We start from the raw sequence: 27,797 nt of genomic DNA on the forward strand, positions 1-27,797 counted from the left end.
ATTGTGCAAGTTTAAACATAATTATGTTTGTATGCAGAAATCTGCAAATGCAACCGAGTTTACCAACGGCTATTATTAGATAAACTGCTCCGGTTCATTTGAACAGCAGTAATGTAGAGTACATGACGTAGCGTGTGACGAAGAAGAAAGTTTATCGCGTTCATAAACTCATTTGAATAAAGTGATAGAATGACATAAGGGTCTTTATTTAACTATGCTAAAATAATTATTAAAGACCCTAGATGCAAAATCTTCAATTATTGAGTTAAATGGATTATAAGATGAATTTTAAAGGATAATTAAAGGTAAGATACTAGTTCTTACGTGTTTTGATTTTTGTTTGTACAGTCGATCGGGTAGTTCCGGATCTCGGGTAATTCCGAATCAACTATATGATTTTATTAAAATATTAGTCTAAAAGATATTGCCATATCAATATAACTGCGATTTTTGGAAAATGTGATCAATTTCAAGCAATAACACAGTTTTTCTTCTTATTTCAACGGTGTTTTCATTGAAAATCATACTTAGGTAACTATCACAGTCGTGTCATTTTACCGTCGCACCGTTCGTCTATAACACGCGTCAACAATTAAAAAACGATTTAGAAGCACATTTTCTTGATAAATGCTTGTACATTTGGTATGGATTTGTTTGTTTATTATTATTATTTAAATTCTTGTGAGTAATTTTAGTATATGTTTATGATTTATGGAAAGAAAAACATGGAAATTGCACCTCGTGTACATGTCAGTTGCGGATCAGCTGATTGGGGAAAATCTCAAAACAGTTTATTATTGTTTAAATACTGTGTTAGTTATATTTTAAAGCTCTAGCTACCACAAAAGTTTTTGTATATATATATATATATATATATATATATATATATATATATATATATATATATATATATATATGAAAGGAAAAGTGCCTAGTTTCTCATAAATTTGATATAATGTTTCATTGGAATTATTTAATAATAATACTATTTTGTGACTTCAATGTCGAGAAATACAGAGAATAAGATTGAATTGTGTTTATTGTGTATGTCTTTCTGCCCTAAAACTTTAACATTGCTCATAAAATGAAACTTTATGGACCTGGTTCTCCAAACTTTACATGTTCTTGCATCTGATTGAGATCTATTATGCAAACCAGTTATGAGGCATTAGGTCTAAGTCAAAAGGTCAAGGCTAACACATACAGTAAGCATTTGTTGGATGCATCTCGGTTTGTTTGTATGTTTATGTGTTTAGTAATAAGTTATAACATTTAAAGGTATAATGGCGGAATAATAAAAAACCAGCGGAGTGCTAAAAACTGTACTATAGAAAAATATATGGATTAATAAATAATGGTAAGATGTTACTAGTGCTGTAAGGAGATTGGTAATATTTTGAATATTTATCCTATTTTTGATGTGTATTTATGTTGTGATTTTGCTTTTCAGATAATTGTCAAGTTGGACTGATGGGTCCTAAAAAGCACAAGTGCTCTGCACAGTCATTGGCAAAGAGGCTGAAGCGGATACTTTTATATATTTTTACATTATTGTTATCCTATAATTGTTAAATGTTGCCATAATATGTTATTTACCAAAAAATTTAACTGGATATCTAGTATTGTCTTCCATTTCTTTACCATTTTTATCCCAGAAGTACTTGTAAATGTTGTGTTTTTTTGGATACTTTTATTACATTATTTTTTCATTATTGTGATCCTTTTATTGTTACATGTTATCATACTATGTTATTTACCAAAAAAGTAACTTGATATCTAGTATTGTTTTCCATTTCTTTTGCAAATTTATTTTAGAGGAACTGGTTTATGTTATACTTTTTATGGATGCTTTTATATATTTTTACATTATTATGATCCTATTATTAGCAAATGCATTCCAGAGGTACTTGTTTATTTTCAGTTGTCATTTTTATGCCCCCGGATCGAATGATCGGGGCATATTGTTTTTGGCTTGTCTGTCATTCTGTCCCAAAACTTTAACCTTAGTTAAAGTTTTTTGATAACTTTTGCAATATTTAAGATAGAAACTTTATATTTGTCATGCATAAGTATCTCATGGAGCTGCACATTTTGAGTGGTGAAAGGTCAAGGTCATCGTTCAAGGTCAAAAAAGCTAATCCAAGGAAGTAATAAGCTTTAAAGGGAGATAATTATCTGTACTTGCCAAATGATTACAAAATTCAAAGAGGCGCAATAGGGGGCATTGTTCCTGACAAACACATCTCTTGTTATAAATACATTTATATAAAGTTCTGTATTTTTTAGGACCTTAGTTATAAAAATATTTTCTAGTCATACATAAAATGTTCTAGTCATAGCCATATATGTCATATTTTCATACAGTTTGTACATTATTGTGATTCTATTGTTGTTAAATGTTATCATATTATGTTATTTCCCAAGAAGATATCTTGAGTTTATTAATAAATTGCTTGTATTGAGTATTTGTGTTTGTTTTATATAACCAATAATACAGAAGAATCAATTTCAAATCAAAACATAAATACTTTCCAACAGCTTTATTCTCCTGTGTACAGACACACACCCTATGTTGTTTTTTAAATTGTCAGACAGTTATTAAACTGAAACAAACGAACCTATCTGATGTTTTATTTAGTATATGCATCATTTGTTTTGACGGTCAAAATAATTGTTGACAGTCAAAATAAGTTTTGAGATGATCCCTGACCTACATCTTCCCAATAGTCCGAGTGATCCGAAATTACCACACTCGATTCAGAACTAGCCGACTTTATGCAAGTGAATAAGTTCAAATTGGCATCAGAAATGTATTGGTAAGTATTAATAAATTAATATGGCCTGAAAGATGAAATATTTTGCCACAACAATCCAAGTATTTTGAAAGCAATTGCTTTCTTTTAAAAATATTAACACCATTATTTACGCTAGCGATCCGGAACTACCCGACCGACTGTACTTGTGTCGTTCCCTGTTCTCGGGTAAATGATTATAACATGGGCGCCATTGATGCATCGGATCACACACGGCATACCGGATACCCAAAACATTATATAAAAAAACACGTTCTGCGCGTCCTTAAATTCGTCGTTCGAAGTCGGAAAACGTATTGCCCTGTATATTTTGTCAAATAAAGTGTCAGTCGCTGCAATTGTTTTGTCTACTCGTCAAATTTGTCAAGGTCTTCGATAGCTAAAGAAACTTCAGCGACAGTTTATTTGTATTGACAGACCTGTACAAAGACGCGCCAGTCAAAAATCATAAAAAGCGACATTTAAAGTTATGGTAGCCAGAATCCACTAGATGTTATTTGATGCAGTTGCTATCGTGTCACGTAAAACTGATCCACTGGATGTTCTTTGACAGCAAGAATTTTGCTGGGATAATGACGTCATTTCGTAAAAAAATGACGTCATTTCACGGTAAACAATGAAAATTATCGGTAATTCTCACTGATAATGTTCATTGTTTGAAACAGTGAAATTATCAGTTTTAATTTAATGATATTTCTCTATAAACCACCGGAAAGCATTAAATAAAGCAAGTTAAAGCGCAAAGTGTCGTTCCTGATTAGCCTGTGCGGACTTTACAAAAACTGTGAAGGTGCCTGACATCACATACTTGTTAATATGTTGGTAAAGTTTAAGCTCTTTATCATCAATTTGTTTTGAGGTACACTTGACAGAAACTTGCAAGTTAATAGCCGGTTAATATGTCTGTAAAGATTTAGACACAGCGATTGTACATTTTGATTTACGCGCCATGCAAGTCAAATAATGTATGTTTTTGTTCTAAACGGTGCCGTTACTCCGGTTGTGTCGTAAACATGCAAACACAACTATAACCCATTTATGCCTAGCGTCCAGAAAAAAAGGCATTGGCAAACAGCGTAGACCCAGATGAGACGCCGCATGATGCGGCGTCTCGTCAGGGTCTGCGCTGTTTGCTTATAAGAATTTCTGTAAGAAATATTCTAAATATAGAAATAAATATACTAGACATCCCTAATTTTGGAAATAAATTGATCCAATTTAGAAGGATGGGAGAGTCCACTAGGAAAATGGCTTAAAGGTGCGCAATATCACATTTTGGTGCATACGTTTTTACATGTAAAGATGCAAGTAATTTCTAAACTCGTGTCATGTATGAGAATTTTCCAGATTTATGACACTTTCATATAATTTCATATGCAGAAATACGTCCGATATCAAGACGATAAATTGAAATACGCCAAAATTCAGATACATGTACATTTGTTGTATATGGCAAATATATCGGCCCTATATGCTAAATTCTATATCGGACTTCGTCATCAGCTCGAGGTTGGCATGATATTTGAAACCTATACGAGTCGTGTTCTGAGAAAACTGGGCATAATGCATGTGCGTAAAGTGTCGTCCCAGATTAGCCTATGCAGTCCGCACAGGCGAATCAGGGACGACGCTTTCCGCTTTTATAACATTTTTTCGTTGAAATGAAGTCAATTCTTAGCGAAAATCCAATTAAAGCGGAAAGTGTCGTCCCTGATAAGCCTGTGCGGACTGCAAAGGCTTATCTGGGACGACACTTTTACGCACATGCATTATGCCCAGTTTTCTCAGAACACGACTCATATGGAATCCTTGCTGGCTGGGAAACGCATTTATTTATAAAAGTAAGGGGGTTAATAGGATTATTAACGATGATCGAATATACTCACTTGAAATTAATTTATTTCGTACACACTTCTGTAGTCAATTTAATCAAAAAGATTTATAGTGACCTTTTTCACAGAATTTAGTATTTTTAAAAGTTTGTAATTAAATGCTTTACATTGATAAATGTAAAGATCGAAACTAAATAATTCTAGTATCAAATAATAAAGAAAGAAAAAAAAGTAATCCACTCCCAGGCTTGAACCACTGACCCTTGGAGTTAAAGTATTGCGCTTCAGCCACTCTGCCACTGTTGACATAGTAGCGGACGTATATTATACTTAATATAAGCAATCCTCGTAATGTTACAAAATATAACGATAACAACAGAACTTTCCAAATTATGCAATCAGTTCGCGTTTATAACGTTTCATAGTTTTTATGTATTTTAACTCGTCAAAAGATGCATATAATGGATAATTTAGAGCATGGTAAATGTTCAGTATAATTGTTTCTTGCACACACAAAAAACTACATCGAAAATTTGCAGATCTGATACATTTTTTTTTCAATTTTGTCAATTTATAGAATAAATTTAAACGGACAGATTTGAAGAATTGTTTTTTCGTGAGTATTGAATACATGTTTTCCTAGTTCGAAATATATTTTATCCCATTTTCACCGCGACATTGACGGTATAACACGTTGTGAAATATACTTGCTTGTATTCAACACTGTGGAATATACCTGTCGCGTGCACGGACTACTTTTTAAATGACGTCATGCGATATGCGCTAAAATTAGGTCGATATTGTTTGGTTCATTGATCGAATTTTAAGGTCACCCATTAGAAGAAAATGTGCATATTTTGCAGAAAAATATATATATGACATATTCACCAAAAGAACTGTTGAAATAAAATATAAAATTACACGATTTTTGTTTTGTTATTTTTTTATTTATATTTACTTTACCACTGAATGATTTTTCATAAGAAACAAAGTCGACAAAACTTAAGCTTCAAAATTATACGACCTTCAACCTTTAAATCTAGTCATATGACATAATTTTTCGCCATCCGTATAATGAATCAGCTGATTGATGGCGTCATAAAATGACATACTTATTGCGTCATTTCCCCCATTTTTTTGACGATTTATTATAAACGCGACCTATTTCACATGTTTTCTACATGTACTGTATGTCGACATATCTGAATTGTCAATTGATCACATTTTCCTTATTTCGTGTAATGTGCATTGTTTATAACCAAAGCATATACTTTTGACATTTAACTTAAATATTAAGAACGTACAACAAGCCATACACATATCGCACAGTTCATGAATAATCTGCTATGTTTGCTTTCCTATTTAATTCACGTTAGGCATAGAGCTGTGTAAAGTATAAGCTGGTAAAAATAGCACCACACTGGAATTGGGAACGTCCCATTTTGTACACGGGTATTTTCTACTCATTTATCTGTTGTGTACTGGAATGTTTTCCATTCTTTGTGTATTTATATATTAAATTATTTTCTCGTACAATAAGGGCATATACCATAGATAAATAAAACATTGTGCAAGTTTAAACATAATTATGTTTGTATGCAGAAATCTGCAAATGCAACCGAGTTTACCAACGGCTATTATTAGATAAACTGCTCCGGTTCATTTGAACAGCAGTAATGTAGAGTACATGACGTAGCGTGTGACGAAGAAGAAAGTTTATCGCGTTCATAAACTCATTTGAATAAAGTGATAGAATGACATAAGGGTCTTTATTTAACTATGCTAAAATAATTATTAAAGACCCTAGATGCAAAATCTTCAATTATTGAGTTAAATGGATTATAAGATGAATTTTAAAGGATAATTAAAGGTAAGATACTAGTTCTTACGTGTTTTGATTTTTGTTTGTACAGTCGATCGGGTAGTTCCGGATCTCGGGTAATTCCGAATCAACTATATGATTTTATTAAAATATTAGTCTAAAAGATATTGCCATATCAATATAACTGCGATTTTTGGAAAATGTGATCAATTTCAAGCAATAACACAGTTTTTCTTCTTATTTCAACGGTGTTTTCATTGAAAATCATACTTAGGTAACTATCACAGTCGTGTCATTTTACCGTCGCACCGTTCGTCTATAACACGCGTCAACAATTAAAAAACGATTTAGAAGCACATTTTCTTGATAAATGCTTGTACATTTGGTATGGATTTGTTTGTTTATTATTATTATTTAAATTCTTGTGAGTAATTTTAGTATATGTTTATGATTTATGGAAAGAAAAACATGGAAATTGCACCTCGTGTACATGTCAGTTGCGGATCAGCTGATTGGGGAAAATCTCAAAACAGTTTATTATTGTTTAAATACTGTGTTAGTTATATTTTAAAGCTCTAGCTACCACAAAAGTTTTTGTATATATATATATATATATATATATATATATATATATATATATATATATATATATATATATGAAAGGAAAAGTGCCTAGTTTCTCATAAATTTGATATAATGTTTCATTGGAATTATTTAATAATAATACTATTTTGTGACTTCAATGTCGAGAAATACAGAGAATAAGATTGAATTGTGTTTATTGTGTATGTCTTTCTGCCCTAAAACTTTAACATTGCTCATAAAATGAAACTTTATGGACCTGGTTCTCCAAACTTTACATGTTCTTGCATCTGATTGAGATCTATTATGCAAACCAGTTATGAGGCATTAGGTCTAAGTCAAAAGGTCAAGGCTAACACATACAGTAAGCATTTGTTGGATGCATCTCGGTTTGTTTGTATGTTTATGTGTTTAGTAATAAGTTATAACATTTAAAGGTATAATGGCGGAATAATAAAAAACCAGCGGAGTGCTAAAAACTGTACTATAGAAAAATATATGGATTAATAAATAATGGTAAGATGTTACTAGTGCTGTAAGGAGATTGGTAATATTTTGAATATTTATCCTATTTTTGATGTGTATTTATGTTGTGATTTTGCTTTTCAGATAATTGTCAAGTTGGACTGATGGGTCCTAAAAAGCACAAGTGCTCTGCACAGTCATTGGCAAAGAGGCTGAAGCGGATACTTTTATATATTTTTACATTATTGTTATCCTATAATTGTTAAATGTTGCCATAATATGTTATTTACCAAAAATTTAACTGGATATCTAGTATTGTCTTCCATTTCTTTACCATTTTTATCCCAGAAGTACTTGTAAATGTTGTGTTTTTTTGGATACTTTTATTACATTATTTTTTCATTATTGTGATCCTTTTATTGTTACATGTTATCATACTATGTTATTTACCAAAAAAGTAACTTGATATCTAGTATTGTTTTCCATTTCTTTTGCAAATTTATTTTAGAGGAACTGGTTTATGTTATACTTTTTATGGATGCTTTTATATATTTTTACATTATTATGATCCTATTATTAGCAAATGCATTCCAGAGGTACTTGTTTATTTTCAGTTGTCATTTTTATGCCCCCGGATCGAATGATCGGGGCATATTGTTTTTGGCTTGTCTGTCATTCTGTCCCAAAACTTTAACCTTAGTTAAAGTTTTTTGATAACTTTTGCAATATTTAAGATAGAAACTTTATATTTGTCATGCATAAGTATCTCATGGAGCTGCACATTTTGAGTGGTGAAAGGTCAAGGTCATCGTTCAAGGTCAAAAAAGCTAATCCAAGGAAGTAATAAGCTTTAAAGGGAGATAATTATCTGTACTTGCCAAATGATTACAAAATTCAAAGAGGCGCAATAGGGGGCATTGTTCCTGACAAACACATCTCTTGTTATAAATACATTTATATAAAGTTCTGTATTTTTTAGGACCTTAGTTATAAAAATATTTTCTAGTCATACATAAAATGTTCTAGTCATAGCCATATATGTCATATTTTCATACAGTTTGTACATTATTGTGATTCTATTGTTGTTAAATGTTATCATATTATGTTATTTCCCAAGAAGATATCTTGAGTTTATTAATAAATTGCTTGTATTGAGTATTTGTGTTTGTTTTATATAACCAATAATACAGAAGAATCAATTTCAAATCAAAACATAAATACTTTCCAACAGCTTTATTCTCCTGTGTACAGACACACACCCTATGTTGTTTTTTAAATTGTCAGACAGTTATTAAACTGAAACAAACGAACCTATCTGATGTTTTATTTAGTATATGCATCATTTGTTTTGACGGTCAAAATAATTGTTGACAGTCAAAATAAGTTTTGAGATGATCCCTGACCTACATCTTCCCAATAGTCCGAGTGATCCGAAATTACCACACTCGATTCAGAACTAGCCGACTTTATGCAAGTGAATAAGTTCAAATTGGCATCAGAAATGTATTGGTAAGTATTAATAAATTAATATGGCCTGAAAGATGAAATATTTTGCCACAACAATCCAAGTATTTTGAAAGCAATTGCTTTCTTTTAAAAATATTAACACCATTATTTACGCTAGCGATCCGGAACTACCCGACCGACTGTACTTGTGTCGTTCCCTGTTCTCGGGTAAATGATTATAACATGGGCGCCATTGATGCATCGGATCACACACGGCATACCGGATACCCAAAACATTATATAAAAAAACACGTTCTGCGCGTCCTTAAATTCGTCGTTCGAAGTCGGAAAACGTATTGCCCTGTATATTTTGTCAAATAAAGTGTCAGTCGCTGCAATTGTTTTGTCTACTCGTCAAATTTGTCAAGGTCTTCGATAGCTAAAGAAACTTCAGCGACAGTTTATTTGTATTGACAGACCTGTACAAAGACGCGCCAGTCAAAAATCATAAAAAGCGACATTTAAAGTTATGGTAGCCAGAACTAGGTCGTCGATGGTGTACATGTATGTTGACATCGACAGCATTTTGTCAGGAGCAATCGCCGCCATATTGGATTTTGATCATTTTCTTTCGAAAATAAAATGAATTATGGTAAAGTAAAATCTTCTTTTCGCGGTCGTAATGTGTTAAAATTCGCATACTGCGTAAAATTGAATGTAGGCATATGGTGATATATTTACTTGTTTTACAGTTTGTGTGTGAATTTTTTAAAGACTATTTTGCGTACCAGAACAAATACATGTATATCACTACGCATGGTTACATTTGTTAGATTTTAAGCGCTTTTATGACTTAATTAAAATTATTGTTAAGGCCATTAGATCTATTTTTGTTAAATGTCATGTTGAAAAAATCAAATGGGATAAATAGAATACTAGGATTAGCGTTGAATACAGAGAAGTTTATGTTGCTCGGCTCGAACACCGAAAGCGCTCGCCAAGGCTCGCGCTTCCGGCGTTCTAAGCCTCGCAACATAAACTTCTCTGTATTCAACGCTAACCTAGTATTCTCTATGCTGTTATTTCTTACAAAACAGAGCCTTTGTATACTTACGTAGTTAATAAGGTATGACAATCAGATCCATTACGTAGTTAATAAGGTATGACAATCAGGTGCATATCGTGGTTAATAAGGTATGACAATCAGGTCTATTACGTAGTTAATAAGGTATGACAATCAGGTCCATAACGTAGTTAATAAGCCTTTTTAAGGTATGACAATCATACGTAGTTAATAAGATATGACAATCAGGTCCATTACGTAGTTAATAAGATATGACAATCAGGTCCATTACGTAGTTAATAAGATATGACAATCAGGTCCATTACGTAGTTAATAAGGTATGACAATCAGGTCCATTACGTAGTTAATAAGGTATGACAATCAGGTCTATTACGGAGTTAATAAGGTATGACAATCACGTCTATTATGTAGTTAATAAGGTATGACAATCATGTCTATTATGTAGTTAATAAGGTATGACAATCAGGTCTATTACGTAGTTAATGTGGTATGACAATCAGGTCCATTACGTAGTTAATAAGGTATGACAATCAGGTCCATTACGTAGTTAATAAGGTATGACAATCAGGTCCATTACGTAGTTAATACGGAATGACAATCAATCCATTACGTAGTTAATAAGGTATGACAATCAGGTCCATTACGTTGTTAATAAGGTATGACAATCAGGTCCATTAACGTTATACTTACGTAGTTAATAAGGTATGACAATCATACATAGTGAATAAGGTATGACAATCAGGTCCATTTCGTAGTTAATAAGGTATGACAATCAGGTCTATTACGTGGTTAATAAGGTATGACAATCAGGTCTATTACGTAGTTAATAAGGTATGACAATCAGGTCCATTACGTAGTTAATAAGGTATGACAATCAGGTCCATTACGTAGTTAATAAGGTATGACAATCAGGACCATTACGTAGTTAATAAGGTATGACAATCAGGTCCATTACGTAGTTAATAAGGCATGACAATCAGGTCCATTACGTAGTAAATAAGGTGTGATAATCAGGTCCATTCACTTTATACTTTCGTAGTTAATAAGGTATGACAATCATACGTAGTTAATAAGGTATGACAATCAGGTCCATTACGTAGTTAATAAGGTATGACAATCTGGTCTATTACGTAGTTAATAAGGTATGAAAATAAGGTCCATTACGTAGTTAATAAGGTATGACAATCAGGTCCATTAGTTAGTTAATAAGGTATGACAATCAGGTCCATTACGCAGTTTATAAGAAGTGACTATCAACTCCATTGCGTAGTTAATAAGGTATGACAATCAGGTCCATTCACGTTACACTTAAATTGTAAATGTAATAGAAGGCTGTGCGTGGTTCAACTATGAGTTGCCAGTCCCATTGTTTTTCAATTTAATTGTAATAAAAAGCAAAATCTTGTTAGCTCCGCTTTATGATTTCTTCTGTTGATCTCGCACATTTCTGATTCCCTTCCATGAAACATCACATTCAGATTCGGAAGACTGCTTAAGATTGCTTTAACAAACACGCAGGCGCGAGTGGATATTTTTGTAATAAATCTTTTCATGTGGAAACATTTTGCAAATTCATTATAACTGTTTTCAATCAAGTGTGAGATGTCTTATTTTTTATGTATCAATGAAGCAGTATTTCAGGTTCAATTTTACAACTAAAATCAAAAGCCTTCGAACAACAATATAAAGATAAATTATAATAAGTGTTTTTTTCTAAAACTTACGCATTCGGTTCATTTCATTATACTGTACACATCTAAAAATGCCCAATTCGTATTTCCTCAGACGGCGTGGTGATAGAGCGCGGTCCCGAGCCGACGGAAGTAGCCGTCAACGAGACGCAGTTCCTCTCGTGCTTCGTCGATGTCGCAAGGAGCGATATTGACGTCAAGTACCGGTGGAAGTTCAATGGACATTACATCGACTTTAAACGGCACCATCATTTTATATCGGTGCGTTAAACATCAACTGGCACAATCCTGAATTAGATCATATTTATAAGGTTATTTAGTTGGTAATATATACGTATCATCAAATATATGCTTTAACAAGTCCCTTTCGGTGAAACCGGAGAGGACTAAATAACCTTCGTGTGTCCTACGTCCGCGTGTCCGTCTGTTCGATTTGCTGTTGCTTTACTAAAAAAATACTTCAGATAAGTTTTTAAAACTTGGTTTGTACATGAAGGATCATATTGGAAAAAATGCGCGTTATTTTCAGTTTCTTAATCAGACAAAAAAGTGTATCGCATGGTTAATAAGGAAATAATGCAAAATAAAAATCTTGATCCAGTTTTTATTCAATATGTACTCAAGCTATGACAATCAAACTTGGTATGTGGATCAAGGGCTAAATGGGGAATACGAACATAACATCAGTGTTATCGTCAGACTAAAAGTGTGGTTGCTACATTTACAGATGCTATGATAACAGACAAAATTGAAAACTGAAATCTGGATCCTGCGATAAAAATATTGGATGCTAGGTTGCTGAAACTTCGATTTTCGTAAAAGGGCTACATATTATTTCAGTGTTTTCGTCAGACGATAAATGCGGTTGTACTGTGGTTACAGGTTCTATTAGTCCATATATAATTGACAACTAACTTCTGGATATCGATAACTTACCAAGTATGTAAGCCTGGTTGACGAAACTCGGTGTATGGATAAAGGTCCATACGTTTAATATGCACAATACATCATGTGTGTAGGTCTGTGGATAAAGGACCATTTGAGGGAATATGCTCGTTTTTTCAAATCTTGGCCAGAAACAAAATGTTGCTATGGGCAAAATGAAACCGGACGTCGGGACAACTGAACAAGTTTTAACGATAGGTTGATGAAACTCTATGGGTGAATTGAAGGCAAATCATTTCAGTTTATTTGTGTCATACCAAAAATTTGGTTGCCGTTTTTTTTACAGAAAGAATTGAAGACTAAAGTCTGTCTTCTGCCACTACTACAGAGTATTAAAGCTAGATTTATGAGACTTATGAAGATCGTGTTCTTACTCGGACAACATAGACCCGATAGGGGACTGCTGCTTTGTCCATAAAAGCTCTTGTTTAATCCATTTATGCCTAGTGGACTCTCCCATCCTTCTAAATTGGATAAATTTATTTCCAAAATTAGGGGTGTCAAGTATATTTATTTCTATATTTAGAATATTTCATAAAGAAATTCATTTAAGCAAACAGCGCAGACCCAGATGAGACGCCGCATTATGCGGCGTCTCATCTGGGTCTACGCTGTTTGCAATGTACTTTTTCAGGACGCTAGGCATATATGGGTTAATCAATGGTATTTGGTATTCGTGTTCTTGTACAGTAACATGCATGTTCATTACGGAGTTATGTAGATACAAAGACTTGCAAATTTAAAGTTCAATAAAATGTTATCAATCGTTCTACTGCGTCTACTGTAAAAACATGTGTAATAAAAGTTATTAACTTATCCAAACCAAATATTTACCAATCACTGATCGAGTTACATGCTGTTTCACAGGGTATGAAGGAAGGCGCCTCCGGCCTCTACATCCGGGAGGCTCAGTACGCTCATGAAGGCGAGTACACGTGCGAGGCACAGACGCCCCTCCAAGTGGACACTCGCACAGCCAAGGTCACCGTAAGAGGTCAGTTGTCAACACAACATGTAGGTCAGTGTCCACACAACATTTAGGTCAGTGTCCACACAACATGTAGTGAGTTGCAATGTATGAAAAAAGAAATTTTCAAATTAGAATCCTGTGAAATCGAGTTTTTGATATACATACGATTAGCTGCGAATGTTTGTTCAACACATATTCTGTACGAACATAAACTGTTTTTACTTAAAAAGTCTTAATTGTACCGAACTTTGTCTGCATAATATTATAAGCGAGAAAATATTGTTTGAAGACATTTCAAACTTTCGGAACGATCTACCGATAATTTGTATCAACGTCTGTATCACATATACAGATGTTTCAACACAGGTCCGCCGGGCGCTCCAGCAGGTGTGTACGTTGACGGCGAAACGGTGACGTCATTCAGTGCGCGCGTCATCTGGACTATGACATCATCAATGGAACACGGTGCTCCCATCCTGTCTTATGATATCGAGGCAGAAACTTTTTACGATCCTGGAAACTGGACAATAGTTGCAAGAGGTGACCATACTTTGATGTAAACATAAAGTAATCATTTAAAAGTCGATGATTGGTTAAGACTTACTTAAATTAATCCATTGATACATTGGATTGATTTTTTTTTAATATTATGGTTTATTTTATGTTTTCCGATGGTTTAGAGAGAAATATCAGTTATTTGAAAACGATAATTCACTGTTTCAAAAAAGGTGAAAATAAACAGCGAACATTATCGATAATTTTCACTGTTTTACTGAGAAATTACGTTGTTTTTTATGTCATGGCGTCATTATTTTAGCGTAATTCTCCAGTTCAAATACAACAATAATCATTTGTAAGCATAAACTAAAAAGAACATTCATTGGGTTCGTTAGAATATTGACTTTAATTCACCAGTGGTCATAGAAAAAGAACCCATGTTTTTTTATCACTCGTGAATTAGAATCGATATTTCACCAAATCCAACAAATATCCTGTATGCATTAGAATGTGTTAAATAAACGCTTGTATAATTTCTCAAATCCTATAATTTATATGAAAGTGGTTCATTAACTCGCAGCTTCTTAAACAAAGAGAGAAGATCTACATTAATTCTTTCATTTCCTAAAATATGTACCTGTATGCTTTCGCAGACGTTTCGGAGAGCACTGCAGTCGCGACGGCTAAAAACAACGGAAATCGCAGCGATCAGCGCTCTACCAACCTCACGGGATTGGTTCCGAACACGAACTACCGGTTCAAGGTGCGCGCCGTGAACGCCTTTGGTCGTGGATCAGAGAGTTGCAGACCTTCCGGTTCGTTATTCATAAAATATACTGTGAATTAAAGATGTTATTATATTCAAGATAAAATAACATGACTTGATTGTTTTTTAATCTAAACAATTTGAGCTATTAGTAAATTAATAGTCATATTTGTAAATAAAACATACAGATGTCTGCAAACAATTTGGTAAAGAGATATTTTTTGTGTATTACTTTAAATTTAAATCAGGCGATTAACATTAATAAACTGTTTTTATTGTGTTTAATGACAAACAAAACAACAACAACAAAAAACGGTTTAGAAAGTTTTCGCATCAATCCTTGGCTTTGAGCGGTTAAAAAATCCAGTGTTATACATTAGCATTAAGTTGATACATACTTATAACATATAACTTATGCATACAGATACTGAACTACTTTCTTGTACGTACATGTTCTCCTCCTATTTCAGCGTACATCCACACGCCTTCAGCGCCCCCGTACCGCGCCCCGCACAGCGTGGGAGGAGGGGACGGCAAAGTGGGGACACTCAACATGTCTTGGACGGTAAGTGGGCACACTCAACATGTCATGGACGGTAAGTAGGCACACTCAACACGCCATGGGCGATAAGTAGGCACACTCAACATATCATATACGGTAAGAAGGCACACTCAACATGTCATGGACGGTAAGTAGGCACACTCAACATGTCATGGACGGTGAGTAGGCACACTCAACATGTCATGGAAAGTAAGAAGGCACTCTCAACATGTCATGGACGGTAAGTAGGCACACTCAATATGTCATGGACGGTAAGTAGGCACACTCAACACGTCATTGACGGTAAGAGGGCACACTCAACATGTCATGGGCGGTAAATAGGCACACTCAACATGTCATGACGGTAAGTAGGCACACTCAACTTGTCATGAGCGGTAAGTAGGAACACTCAACATGTCATGGACGGTAAATAGGCACACTCAACATGTCATGGACGGTAAATATGAACACTCAACATGTCATGGACGGTAAGTAGGAACACTCAACATGTCATGGACGGTAAGAAGGCACACTCAACATGTCATGGACGGAAAGTGGGGACACTCAACATGTCATGGAAGGTACGTGGGCACACTCAACATGTCATGGACGGTAAGTAGGCACACTCAACATGTCATGGACGGTAAGTGGGCACGGTCAACATGAAAGGAAAGTGGGCACACTCAGCATGTCAAGGACGGTAAGTGGGGACACTCAACATGTCATTGACGGTAAGTAGGCACGGTCAACATGTCATAGACGGTAAGTAGGAACACTCAACATGTCATTGACGGTAAGTAGGCACACTCAACATGTCATGGACGGTAAGTAGGCACGGTCAACATGTCATAGACGGTAAGTGGGCACACTCAACATGTCATGTACGGTAAGTAGGCACACTCAACTTGTCATGGGCGGTAAGTAGGAACACTCAACATATCATAGACGGTAAGTAGGCACACTCAACATGTCATTGACGGTAAGTAGGCACACTCAACATGTCATGGGCGGTAAGTAGGAACACTCAACATGTCATGGACGGTAAGAAGGCACACTCAACATGTCGGTAAGTAGGCACACTCAACATGTCATGGGCGGTAAGTAGGAACACTCAACATGTCATGGACGGTAAGAAGGCACACTCAACATGTCATGGACGGTAAGTGGGGACACTCAACATGTCATGGACGGTAAGTGGGCACAGTCAACATGTCATGGACGGTAAGTGGGCACACTCATCACGTCATGGACGGAAAGTAGGCACACTCAACATGTCATGGACGGTAAGTGGGCACACTTATTATGTCATGGACGGTAAGTAGGCACACTCAACATGTCATGGACGGTAAGTGGGCACACTCAACATGTCATGGACGGTAAGTGGGGACACTCAACATGTCATGAACGGTAAGTAGGGAAACTCAACATGTTATTGGGCGGTAAGTGGGGACACTCAACATGTCATGGACGGTACGTGGGCACACTTAACATGTCATGGACGGTAAGTAGGCACACTAAAAATGTCATGGACGGTAAGTGGGCACACTCAACATGTCATGGACGGTAAGTAGGCACACTCAACATGTCATGGAAGGTACGTGGGCACACTCAACATGTCATGGACGGTAAGTGAGCACACTCAACATGTCATGGACGGTAAGTAGGCACACTCAACATGTCATGGACGGTAAGAGGGCACACTCAACATGTCATGGTTTCATTTATTTATTATGATTTTATATTTTGCTCGTTATCTTATTAGATTATGTTTTTGAATGCGTTTGCTTAATATTTGGATGTAAGTTAAGACTTTACAGATTTAACTTGTCTTCAATACATGTGGAATCGATTTAATATACTGATATTCATGCGTCCATGTCTATATGTGTACATTTATGTATTATAGTTTAGTATTTTAATGTGATATACTAGTATTTATGATCATGTCGCATGCTGTATTTTCAGCCAATCCCCGAGTCGGAACATTGTGGCCCAGGGCTGGGTTACACACTGTACTGGAAACGTCAGAGCACGCGAGAACGATACGACTGGCACAAGGTAGGCAGGCGACACTCAAACACCCATAACTTGATGATAGTTAAGATGGCGTTTAGGTTGAAAGATCGCCTTTACAAACTCTAGAACGCTCGTGTCATAGAGAATACTAGGTTAGCGTTGAATACAGAGAAGTTTATGTTGCGAGGCTTAGAACGCCGGGAGCGCGAGCCTTGGCGAGCGCTTTTGGTGTTCGAGCCGAGCAACATAAACTTCTCTGTATTCAACGCTAATCCTAGTATTCTATTTATCCCATTTGATTTTTTTTTCAACGTGAGATTTAACTAACCTTAGCCTAACAATTAGTTTAATTCATTCTTAAAAATCGCTTAAAATCTAACGAATGTAACCATGCGTAGTGATATAAATGTATTTGTTCTGGTACGCAAAATAGTCTTTAAAAAAATCACACACAAACTGTAAAACTAGTAAAAATATCACCATATGCCTCGATTCAATTTTACGCAGCATGCGAATTGTAACACATTACGACCGCGAAATAAGATTTTACTTTACTATAATTCATTTTATTTTCGAAAGAAAATGATCAAAATCCAATATGGCAGCGATTGCTCCTGACAAAATGATGTCGATGTCAACATAGATTCTACATGTACGCTATCGACGAGTAAACAGACAATTGCAGTGACTGACACTTAATTTGACTAAATATGCAGGGCAATACGTTTTCCGACTTCGGACGACGAATTTAAGGATGCGCAGAACGTGTTTTTTTATATAATGGTATGGGTATGCCGTGTGTGATCCAATGGCCCCCATGTTAAAATAATTTCCCCGAGAACGGGGAACGACAAAAGTACAAACAAAAAACCAAAAAACGTTCGAACTAGTATCTTACCTTTAATTATCCATCTAATAATCCATTTAACTCAATATTTGGCGATTTTGCAACTAGGGTTTTTAATAATTATTTTAGCATAGTTAAATAAAGACCCGTATGCCATCCTATCACTATTTTCAAATGAATTCGTTTAACTTTCTTATTCGTCACACGCTACGTCATGTACTCTATGAACATTACTGCTGTTAAAATGAACCGGAGCAGTTTATCAAATAATAGCCGTTGGTAAACTCGGATGCATTTGCAGATTTCTGCATACAAACATAATTATGTTTAAACTTGCACAATGTTATTTGTCTGATAAATGCCCTTATTGTGTACAATAAAATAATTTAAGATATAAATACACAAAGGATGGAAAACATTCCATTACACAACAGATAAATCAGTAGATAATACCCGTGTACAAAATGGGACGTTCCGAATTCCAGTGTGGTGCTATTTTTACCATCTTATACTTTACACAGCTCTATGCTTAACGTGAATTAAATCGGATAGCAAATATTGCAGATTATTTATGAATTGTGCGATATTTTGTACATTCTTAAATGTCAAAAGTATATGCATGGATTATAAACAATGCACATTACACGAAATAAGGTAAATGTGATAAATTGACAATTCAAATACCGTATGCCGATACACAGTACATTTACATGTGAAATAAGTCGCGTTTATAATAAATCGTCAATTTGTTTTGGGAAAATGACGCAACAAGTGTCATTTTATGACGCCATCAATCAGCTGATTCATTATGCGGATGGCAAAAAAATTATGTCATATGACTAGATTTAAAGGTTGAAGGTCGTATAATTTTGAAGCTAAAGTGTTCTCGACTTTATTAATTATAAAAAATCATTCAGTGGTAAAGTAAAAAGTAGTCCGTGCACGTGCTCTGTGCACGTTACAGGGCACGTGACAGGTATATCCCACAGTGTTGAATACAGGCTAGTATATTCCATAAGGTGTTATACCGTCAATGTCGCGTTGAAAATGGGATAAATTTATGTTCGCGATTGAGCAATAAAACAGTTGAATGTATATGACGACCGTGACGCTTTTGACTTGGTTACACGCATTGGTCAATCATTGTGACTATACCCACTTTTCAATTAATCTAAGATGGATTATCATAATGCGCGAATATTGATGTCGTCTAAACAATGTGTGAGAAGAAATGATGCATCAAGCCTACCACTGATAGCGTGATAACATATCTGGCAATGAATGCAATGCTCATGGCCATTACTGGTTTGCCCTTTGGGTGATAGATCTATTGTATATATACAGCATCACTGTTGACTCGCGGTACTTGAGGGATATGCATGTTCGTCTAGAAACCATCTTCATATATCAGATACATGATTCTAAAGACACGTATATTTGAATAAACTTCATTGGATGATTGCCTTTTTATGACGAAAATCCTTCAATTTTAAGTAAACAAAAGCAACACCATTGTCCGCCATTGTTTATTATTTTTTCGGCGGGTTGATCCGTGGTAAATAGGCTAAACAGTACTAATATCAATTAAACATGAATAAACAAAAATCTGCCATACCCTTCAAACTTAAAATCAATAACGTATATAACCATTTAAATATGTGCACTTAAAGACATCAAATAAAATAATATAATAATTATTTTAAAGCAGCGTCTAATTTTCATTCTCAATATTCACATAATGTAACATGTTCATGTATTCTTCGGCACAATGAGGACACCCGAAGAAGCTATTCCGGCTCAAGAAACGTACATCAGTGCAGTAACCTAGATATACCCAATGCGTACACACATTACATTTACCCTATTAAAAAAACGAAACATGCTTCCTGAATTCAGATGGACTACTTTTCTGTCACACATAGCAAACGTCATCACTATCTGTGTCCCTTTCAAGAGTTGACTCTGACCCTAAATCAAGTGGTAGTGGCCGCCCCGGTTTTGATAACATTCCAGATGTTGATGGCTGTTGTGCCTGCTGTTGTTGTTTGGCCTTAGCTGTTCTTACCACCTGTTTGGCCTTGGAGTCCCTCTTTACTTGTGGTCGGCGCAGCGAATCAGCATTCGCCTTAGTGTTAAGATTCCTGACTATCTTCACTGGGGCTGTCTGGACATCAGTAATGGCGCTGGTACTAAATGGGTATTAACATACTTTCTGAAGACTGATGAAATATTATCTGTTCAGAATGCCTTAGAGAAGGGCAGGTAGCCTAGCATTCTCGCTTGTAGTCATGGATATTAATGGGTTGGAATGCATAAAAGCCCGACATTCCCTATTGTAGAACGCCTTCATAGGTCCAAGCACCCCCATTGTACAAGGGCTGTGTGAGGCGGATAGAATGTGGTGGAAGAACAAACAACATAATCTTTCTTAGATGCCTATATGGTCATTGTCAGGGGGAGATGACTCGTGTGTCCATCGTGTCAATGTGTCTGGGTTGTCATCCATGGTTGTGTTCAATGCTGCATAACGTGCTAAATGGCTCGTCACATACTCTTCTAATATCCCCCGGTTAATCCAACCACTCTCTGACATTTTCCCCACGGACCCTGCAACCGTACCTTCTATGAAGCTGTCTTGCCACCTCTTTCTTTGGAAAATATATAATGGTTGCCTAGAAAATGCATACTCCCGATCATAGTGACTATTCTTTTGCACATACTATTTGTTTAGTTGAATTTTCTGTCGATAAACTTGTCTCTTCAACATTCCATATCCGCTCCGGTGCATTAAACTCCAACGCTCCGGTACACATATACATGTTGTAATATCGCAAACATTACAAAAACTTGTTCCTGGTGATAGTAACGGCCTATCGCATGTCCTACATGTACATTTCTTTTACTACGTCAAACCCTTTAAGCTACTTATATATGTACGTTTCTTTAATTAGGCCAAGCCGCATATGCTACATCACATTTAATTTTCGTTAATGACGTAATACGATACTTTACATTTATATTTCTTCAAAGACGTCATATCGGAAAATCACAAATTACGTTCGTCATTGACGTCATTCCGCATTCACTACATCACGTTAACGTTTCGTGAATGACGGCATGCCGCATGCTCTACAGTACATTTTCATTTCATAAATTACTTAATACCGCGAAGGCACCATCAAGTTAAGATTATGTTCATCATATCATACTGCATACGATGCGTTACCAATATAAACAACTGTACATTTTAATAACCACTCACCTTTAATCCCCGTAAATGGCATTCTACGAGATTCGCTGCATCAGATAATAATTACATTGTATGTTGTTGGTAAATTTCATCTTCGTTTCGTCATATCTTCACGCTGTTAATGACCAATCATTTGATACGTACATACTATTCATAACATGTAATGATTGTAACTATACTACCTGATGCGGAACACCACATGCACGTGTTATTTATGACGTAATATCGACTACACTACATCCAATGCACACCTTTTTAATGCAAAAATACACTACATATGTGACGTACTTGTTTATTCGTGACGTCATAACGCTGTGAGTTCGTCTTACATTTTGCTGCAGGTCGTGCTACTCGGTCACGTGGGCATGTACTCGGCGCAGGTCGGGGTGGAGAACTACTACCTCGGGTATGACGTCATGGTGGGCGTCTTCGACGACCTTGGCGCCGGACCTAACTCCAGCGTCGTCACCGTCTTCTCCGCTATGGGCAGTAAGAGAACTACCATGAATGCTGTGTTAGCTTTCATTACATATTATATATTTTATCCCCTCAAGGTTCATGGAGGGGCTTTAAAGTTCCGTTTTGCCCGCGTTTTATTGGGTATATGCAAATGAAGGCATAGGTCAAAAATACGTGACTTATCCCCATATTCAGGGGTGTCATATGGGTCTATTGGTTGCTATAAAAACGTCGAGAGTCAATCGAATTCAATAATACGTTCTGATTTGTGTGACCGCTCAGCCGTTATAGTTGTGGAGGTTTATTTTAACATATATAACAAAAATGTATAAATGAGAACCATTACTCTCTATTACTTTTTATACAATACATTCGATTGTTAGACATTAAAGTTTATATTCAAATTAGCTGTTGTTGTTCAGTGCCGGATAACGTACCTAAGATTACAAGCGTCAGCGGAGTGAACCTGTCGAGCGTTCTGGTCACGTGGGACCCTATTCCGGACGACAGGGAGCACATCAAGGGCAGCATTGGCGGCTACACGGTCAGTACAGTGCTTTGATCGCTTTATAAAACCTCTACATGAGGGGTATGGTCCGGGCACTCCGCCCCTCCCTTCTCACAGTAAAATATCCCACCAACATTGAGCATCTTTCAGTAGAAGATAAGAAGGTGGAAATTGTATCCAGGATCCAAAATTCGTCCTAATATTTTAAAATCTAGTAAAAGTGAATAAGAAAGAAGTGAGGTGTCCTCCGAGTCCGTATATTATGCTGCCATAGGCGCGGAAGCATCGCTTAAATTTCAAAATACACACGCACTATACATTTAACTGGAACATAAGTTTGCTACATTTGCTTTTCTAATGCGCATATTTGATGGTACAATTTACATTAAAGGGGCCGTCAAACAGATTTTGGGATGTATTGAAGCTTGTCATTAGATGCTTTATATTGATAAATTTAAACATTTGAGCTAAAAATCTCCAGTAAAAAAAACAAGAATACAATTTAAAAAAAGTAAAAAAGTAACCCTCAACAGGGCTCGAACCACTTACCCCTGTAGTCCTGGAGTAAAACGTCTTCCGACTTGACCACTCGACCATCCATCCGCATGCTTAGAGCGGATGTATTGTTTACCTATATAAGCTTTCCTTGTAGTAACCCAAAATAAAACGACAACAACAGAACTTTTCAAATTAATCAATCGTTTCGCGTCGCACGACGCTCTGTAATGTTCAGGTTTTCAAATCATCAAAAGATGCATGTAATAGATATTTAAGAGCATGGTAAATGGTCAGTATTATCTTTTCCTCAAAAAATATCCTAACTAAAACGAAAATTTGCGAATCTGAAACAACTTTTTTTTTTAATTTTGTCAATTTACCAAAACGTGCAATCTGTTGGACGGCCCCTTTAATTCTCCAGAACTGCTTTCAGAACATAAAGATCTCGCCTTCCTAATTGCAGAAAACACAGCATTTGATTCACTTCAATGTCTTTAGGAAAAAAAACGCGACGTGTTAGAACGTATTTGATTTTATAGCGCGCCAACTTAAACACGGACCTTTATTTGTTCAATTGACCTTTTCACAGAATGACAAAATTACAACTTTCACGAAATGGCCAATAGGTTCCGAAACGACGTCTCATCAGGATCTGCGCTGATGGCTTAAAAGAAATTTCTGTAAGAAATATTCTAAATATAGAAATAAATATACAAGACATCCCTAATTTTGGAAATAAATTGATCCAATTGAGAAGGATGGGAGAGTCCACTAGGCATAAATGGGTTAAACTCAACTTAATCGAGTCGAAAATAGGAAGCAGTTCAGTACATGATATAGCAGGTTTATTGTGGCACGTCTTAACAATAATTGGAAAACCACTGAAAAAAAACATGAATTTGTTTGTTCTAAGGACACAAGTGCTGTAGGATTTCTGGTAATCACTTTCCAGAGATCCCATCACTGCAAACTACCTTTATATTTGCGCCCATTTGCCTCCGAAGGTCATTCGTGTCACATTAAAAAATACAGAACACATTAGGTTGTTGATACTGTCTGGCAACAAAATAAGTAACCAAGATATACAGATGTATACATGAAACATGTGACATGAAGTTGGACGACCCCCGTCCAACACAACGTCCAACAATGCTCAAAAACGGAATACATTAATAATAAAAACCAATACGAAATGCCGAAATATTCTTGAAACTCTTGAAGATCTAAACTGGCTTCTTTGTTGGTCCGAAAGAGGCTGCGTTATAGGTTACATACGGATAAATTTCAACTGTAGCTATCTTTCAGTGCTTCGCTCAGCCTTTACACATTTGGCGTATTGATTGTACCCAATTATTATAAAAATGTGCTCAATATAAATAACTTTATAGTAGCTATAAAGTACTATTTTTTATATAAGCATATAATTATGTATTTAAAAAAAGTAATAACACATAATTTTGTACAACTTACTTTTGTAGAAAGGTAAACATCGATACCAATGCCAATTAAATTGTTTTTAAAAATATAGTAGTGTGTGTTCAACAATAAAGGCTTTGTTGTTGAAGACAATTGTTTTTTAAAACCGAAATACGTTAAGCGCCTGATTGCGACGGATAACATGGCCTCACTGATGCGTGTTGTCCTCTCAAGATTCAGTACTACTGGAACAACCTAGGGTGCAGCCCGTTAAAAGGATGTGCGGTCACCAACCTGCGCAATCGGAACATCTATGGCCAGGCGAGCGATGTGCTACTGATTGACTTGGAAATAAACTCCGAGTTCTTCTTCCGCTTGCAAGTGTTCAATTCCGCCGGAAGGGGTCCAAAGGGGGAATGGCGTCGAGGGGAAACAGCCAACAACGGTATGAGTGTTCATATCTCATTGGACAGTAGTTATCTTTTCGTGTATTTAAGTACGAATTTGAAAACATTTCTTCGATGAGCAATTGTTCATGGTGTATACATGTTCCAGGCTATATCAACACTTTGTAAGCTATAAACATGTGCTTATACTAGTAAATTTAAACACAACCAGTTAAAGGTTTATGAAAGTACAAATAAAACACCTACCTGTCTAAGTCAACATTCGCGATATATGCAGATGTTCTCTGATATACAGAGTTTGTGAGACATTTACATATGAGACGTATTTTAATAGACAGTATTTTAATACTATGAGTTGCCTCTTGTTACAATTTTATAATTATGGTGTTTGTTTCAAGCGCCCATTAACTACCCCCGGTTTGTCACGGTGACGTCACATGGTCCCAATAGCGTCCTGGTCACGTGGCAGGGGATCATGACGACAAAGAATGAGGAAATTATTACGGGATACAAGGTACATGAAGGATTGTGCACTACAACATATTGACACAAGTCTCGTAGTGGTTTTGAATATTAGTATTATGAAATTCCCCACATCAAAACCTGATGCATTTCAACTTATATATCTAATTTTGTTATCAAGGGAAGTATAAAAACAGTAAAACAAATCATTTGACCATCCATAAGGCTCCTTCTCTGCAGAATAGAGTCTTATGTCTCTGACAATCACCACTACTATGAGTCAGATAACTTAGCCTTACTGAAGTGTTCAATCTTCATAGGAAACTCTATTTAACACTTGTGTGTACACTTTTACTTTTATACAGTACAGCACACGTACAAAAACAAAATAATGCTAAAAGCATTTATTAAACAATTAAAAATGAACAAAATAAATGAATAAAATAAAAAATAATGCAGTCCTATTTAAAGTCTCAATAACTACATAAAGTTCAGTGATCATGGTAAGTGTTATCTGCTTGTTTGTCGATGTTGCTGATTCTATAACTTTTCGCTAATAGCGCTGATACTGTATCTCTCTGTGACACCTCTTGCTAGGTAAAATGGTGGCTTGTGCAGTCGGATATCCGGCACGCCAACGAGACGACGACGGAACTGCTGGATACCTCGGCGGTGCTAAATCGCCTCCAGCAGGAGAGCGTCTACCAGCTCAGGGTGCTGGGAGTCAGCGCCGGCGGAGACGGGGCCATGAGCGACTCGGTGTTCTTCACTTTAAAAGGTAAGTCTTATTAATGCCGAGTCAAGTATTAAATACTCGATGAATAGTTCGATACTTAATCAACAATTAATTCTTTATGTATGATGTGACGTATAATTCAATAGGTGTTTACTTACTAGTTTTGTTTGAGGTGGCATGATCCAGATCGACCCGGCCACAACCGAGATCTGCTACGAAGGCGTGTCCTGTGGAGCAGTACCACTCTGCCTAGGGGCGGACATACGGACACTGATGCTGATAACAATCCTCGTGATGCGGCGACTGGTCACGCCCTAAAGAATGGCACAAACAATGCTGCTCATAGATTTAACTTGTGCATTGAGAAATGTGAACAAGGCAGTTACACAGTATATTTGCAGTTGACAATTCCTACCTAGATAGAAAACTTAGACATGCATTCAATTAACTAGTCTGATATGAACTTGACCACGATTTCTGACGTAGCTGGTTTATCGTCGGTTTTTTATTGTTTATTGCATTATAATTATACCCTATGCATGTATTTAAATGCATCTATGTCTTAAATTGTCCATACTAGTCTGACTTGTTATTCTAAACGATCTTCATATTTCTGACATGTTGGAAGCCTGAAAAATCTTCGTCTTTATTTTTAATTTTTATAATTTAGTAGCAAAGTAATTTAAAAATGCACATAATAATCGTTTTATGTTCATCTTATTATTATCAGTTTACTTGCCTGGTGTTAGAGGAAACCTCCTGACTTTGACAATGCTAGTATATACTAGACGTCTTCTTTTTGATATTTTTATTTTGGATTTCCAAGGACAGTCGTTGTCGAAAATTCTATTGCCGATTATAACGTTGTCGATTATCACGTTGAAAAAGCGATATTGTGAGTTTGAATAAAACAAATAACGGTTACGAGAAATTGCCGTTAAAAACTGGGCTTTATACACTTTGTGATGTTGGAATATGTTCTTTATAATTTGCCATGACACGTTAATTATTCCAATAATAAGTATTGTTTTAAACATTCTTTTACAAAACACCAAACCGTAGTATAGTGATGTCATATTGATTGAAAGTCCTGTGTTAATGTCATTTACTTATGAAACGATACTTTATTTATAATAATAAACAATGAAGACGATGTACTTATGTATAAGTCTTAATAAACTGTCTGTTATGTTCTGTTTTTTTTCTCGGACGATATATGATTTTATTTTGGGGATGTTTTTCATTCATGGTTTCAACCTCCGCGCAGAGATACGACTGGAACCAGCATTGTATGTGAGAGCACGGAGACAACTGAGATACGACTGGAACCAGCATTGTATGTGAGAGCATGGAGACAACTGAGATACGACTGGAACCAGCATTGTATGTGAGAGCATGGAGACAACTCTGATTCTAAAGGCTACTTTGCTTATTAGCGAGTGTAAACAAAACAAAGGTCACATTTGCGCATGCGCAACGGAATAGGTCCGGAATGGTGAAAATTGAAAATTAAAAAAGTTTCTGTAAACACCAAAATAAAGTGATACTTGATACATTTATTTAATAATGAAGATAATTACAAAATAAGTGATAAGTCGACAGTTTATTTAAAATTTAATAGCAATAAATCAGAACATTAATTAAAAGTTATTTTTTTTAAAAGACTTGAAAAAATTGACGTGTTAAATGGTTCACAATTGACGTTACGAAATAATTTTAACAAAGCACTACAATGCACTTAGT

General features: G+C 35.7%; 2 protein-coding genes and 1 long non-coding RNA gene across 3 annotated transcripts in view; 2 read left to right on the forward strand and 1 right to left on the reverse strand.

Annotated features, from left to right (window-relative positions):
* LOC127840837 (contactin-like) overlaps positions 1 to 27,248 on the forward strand; it is a 51,746-nt gene extending 24,498 nt beyond the window's left edge. The window contains exons 14-25 of the mRNA XM_052369264.1: positions 11,830 to 11,996; positions 13,548 to 13,674; positions 14,017 to 14,190; positions 14,802 to 14,963; positions 15,385 to 15,479; positions 17,421 to 17,513; positions 21,910 to 22,057; positions 22,450 to 22,571; positions 24,684 to 24,894; positions 25,255 to 25,370; positions 25,916 to 26,096; positions 26,227 to 27,248. Of these exons, the coding sequence (XP_052225224.1) occupies positions 11,830 to 11,996; positions 13,548 to 13,674; positions 14,017 to 14,190; positions 14,802 to 14,963; positions 15,385 to 15,479; positions 17,421 to 17,513; positions 21,910 to 22,057; positions 22,450 to 22,571; positions 24,684 to 24,894; positions 25,255 to 25,370; positions 25,916 to 26,096; positions 26,227 to 26,372 (1,742 nt within the window). The 3' untranslated portion in view covers positions 26,373 to 27,248. The remainder of the gene's footprint in view (positions 1 to 11,829; positions 11,997 to 13,547; positions 13,675 to 14,016; positions 14,191 to 14,801; positions 14,964 to 15,384; positions 15,480 to 17,420; positions 17,514 to 21,909; positions 22,058 to 22,449; positions 22,572 to 24,683; positions 24,895 to 25,254; positions 25,371 to 25,915; positions 26,097 to 26,226) is intronic.
* LOC127840835 (DNA-directed RNA polymerase II subunit RPB2) overlaps positions 1 to 27,797 on the forward strand; it is a 144,966-nt gene that overhangs the window by 113,390 nt on the left and 3,779 nt on the right. The window lies entirely within an intron of this gene.
* Positions 1 to 27,797, reverse strand: part of LOC127840864 (uncharacterized) — an 82,758-nt gene that overhangs the window by 51,512 nt on the left and 3,449 nt on the right. The gene's annotated exons all lie outside the window — the stretch shown is intronic.

The sequence above is a fragment of the Dreissena polymorpha genome, chromosome 8 (assembly GCF_020536995.1).
Source record: "Dreissena polymorpha isolate Duluth1 chromosome 8, UMN_Dpol_1.0, whole genome shotgun sequence".
Taxonomy (NCBI): Eukaryota; Metazoa; Mollusca; class Bivalvia; order Myida; family Dreissenidae; genus Dreissena; species Dreissena polymorpha.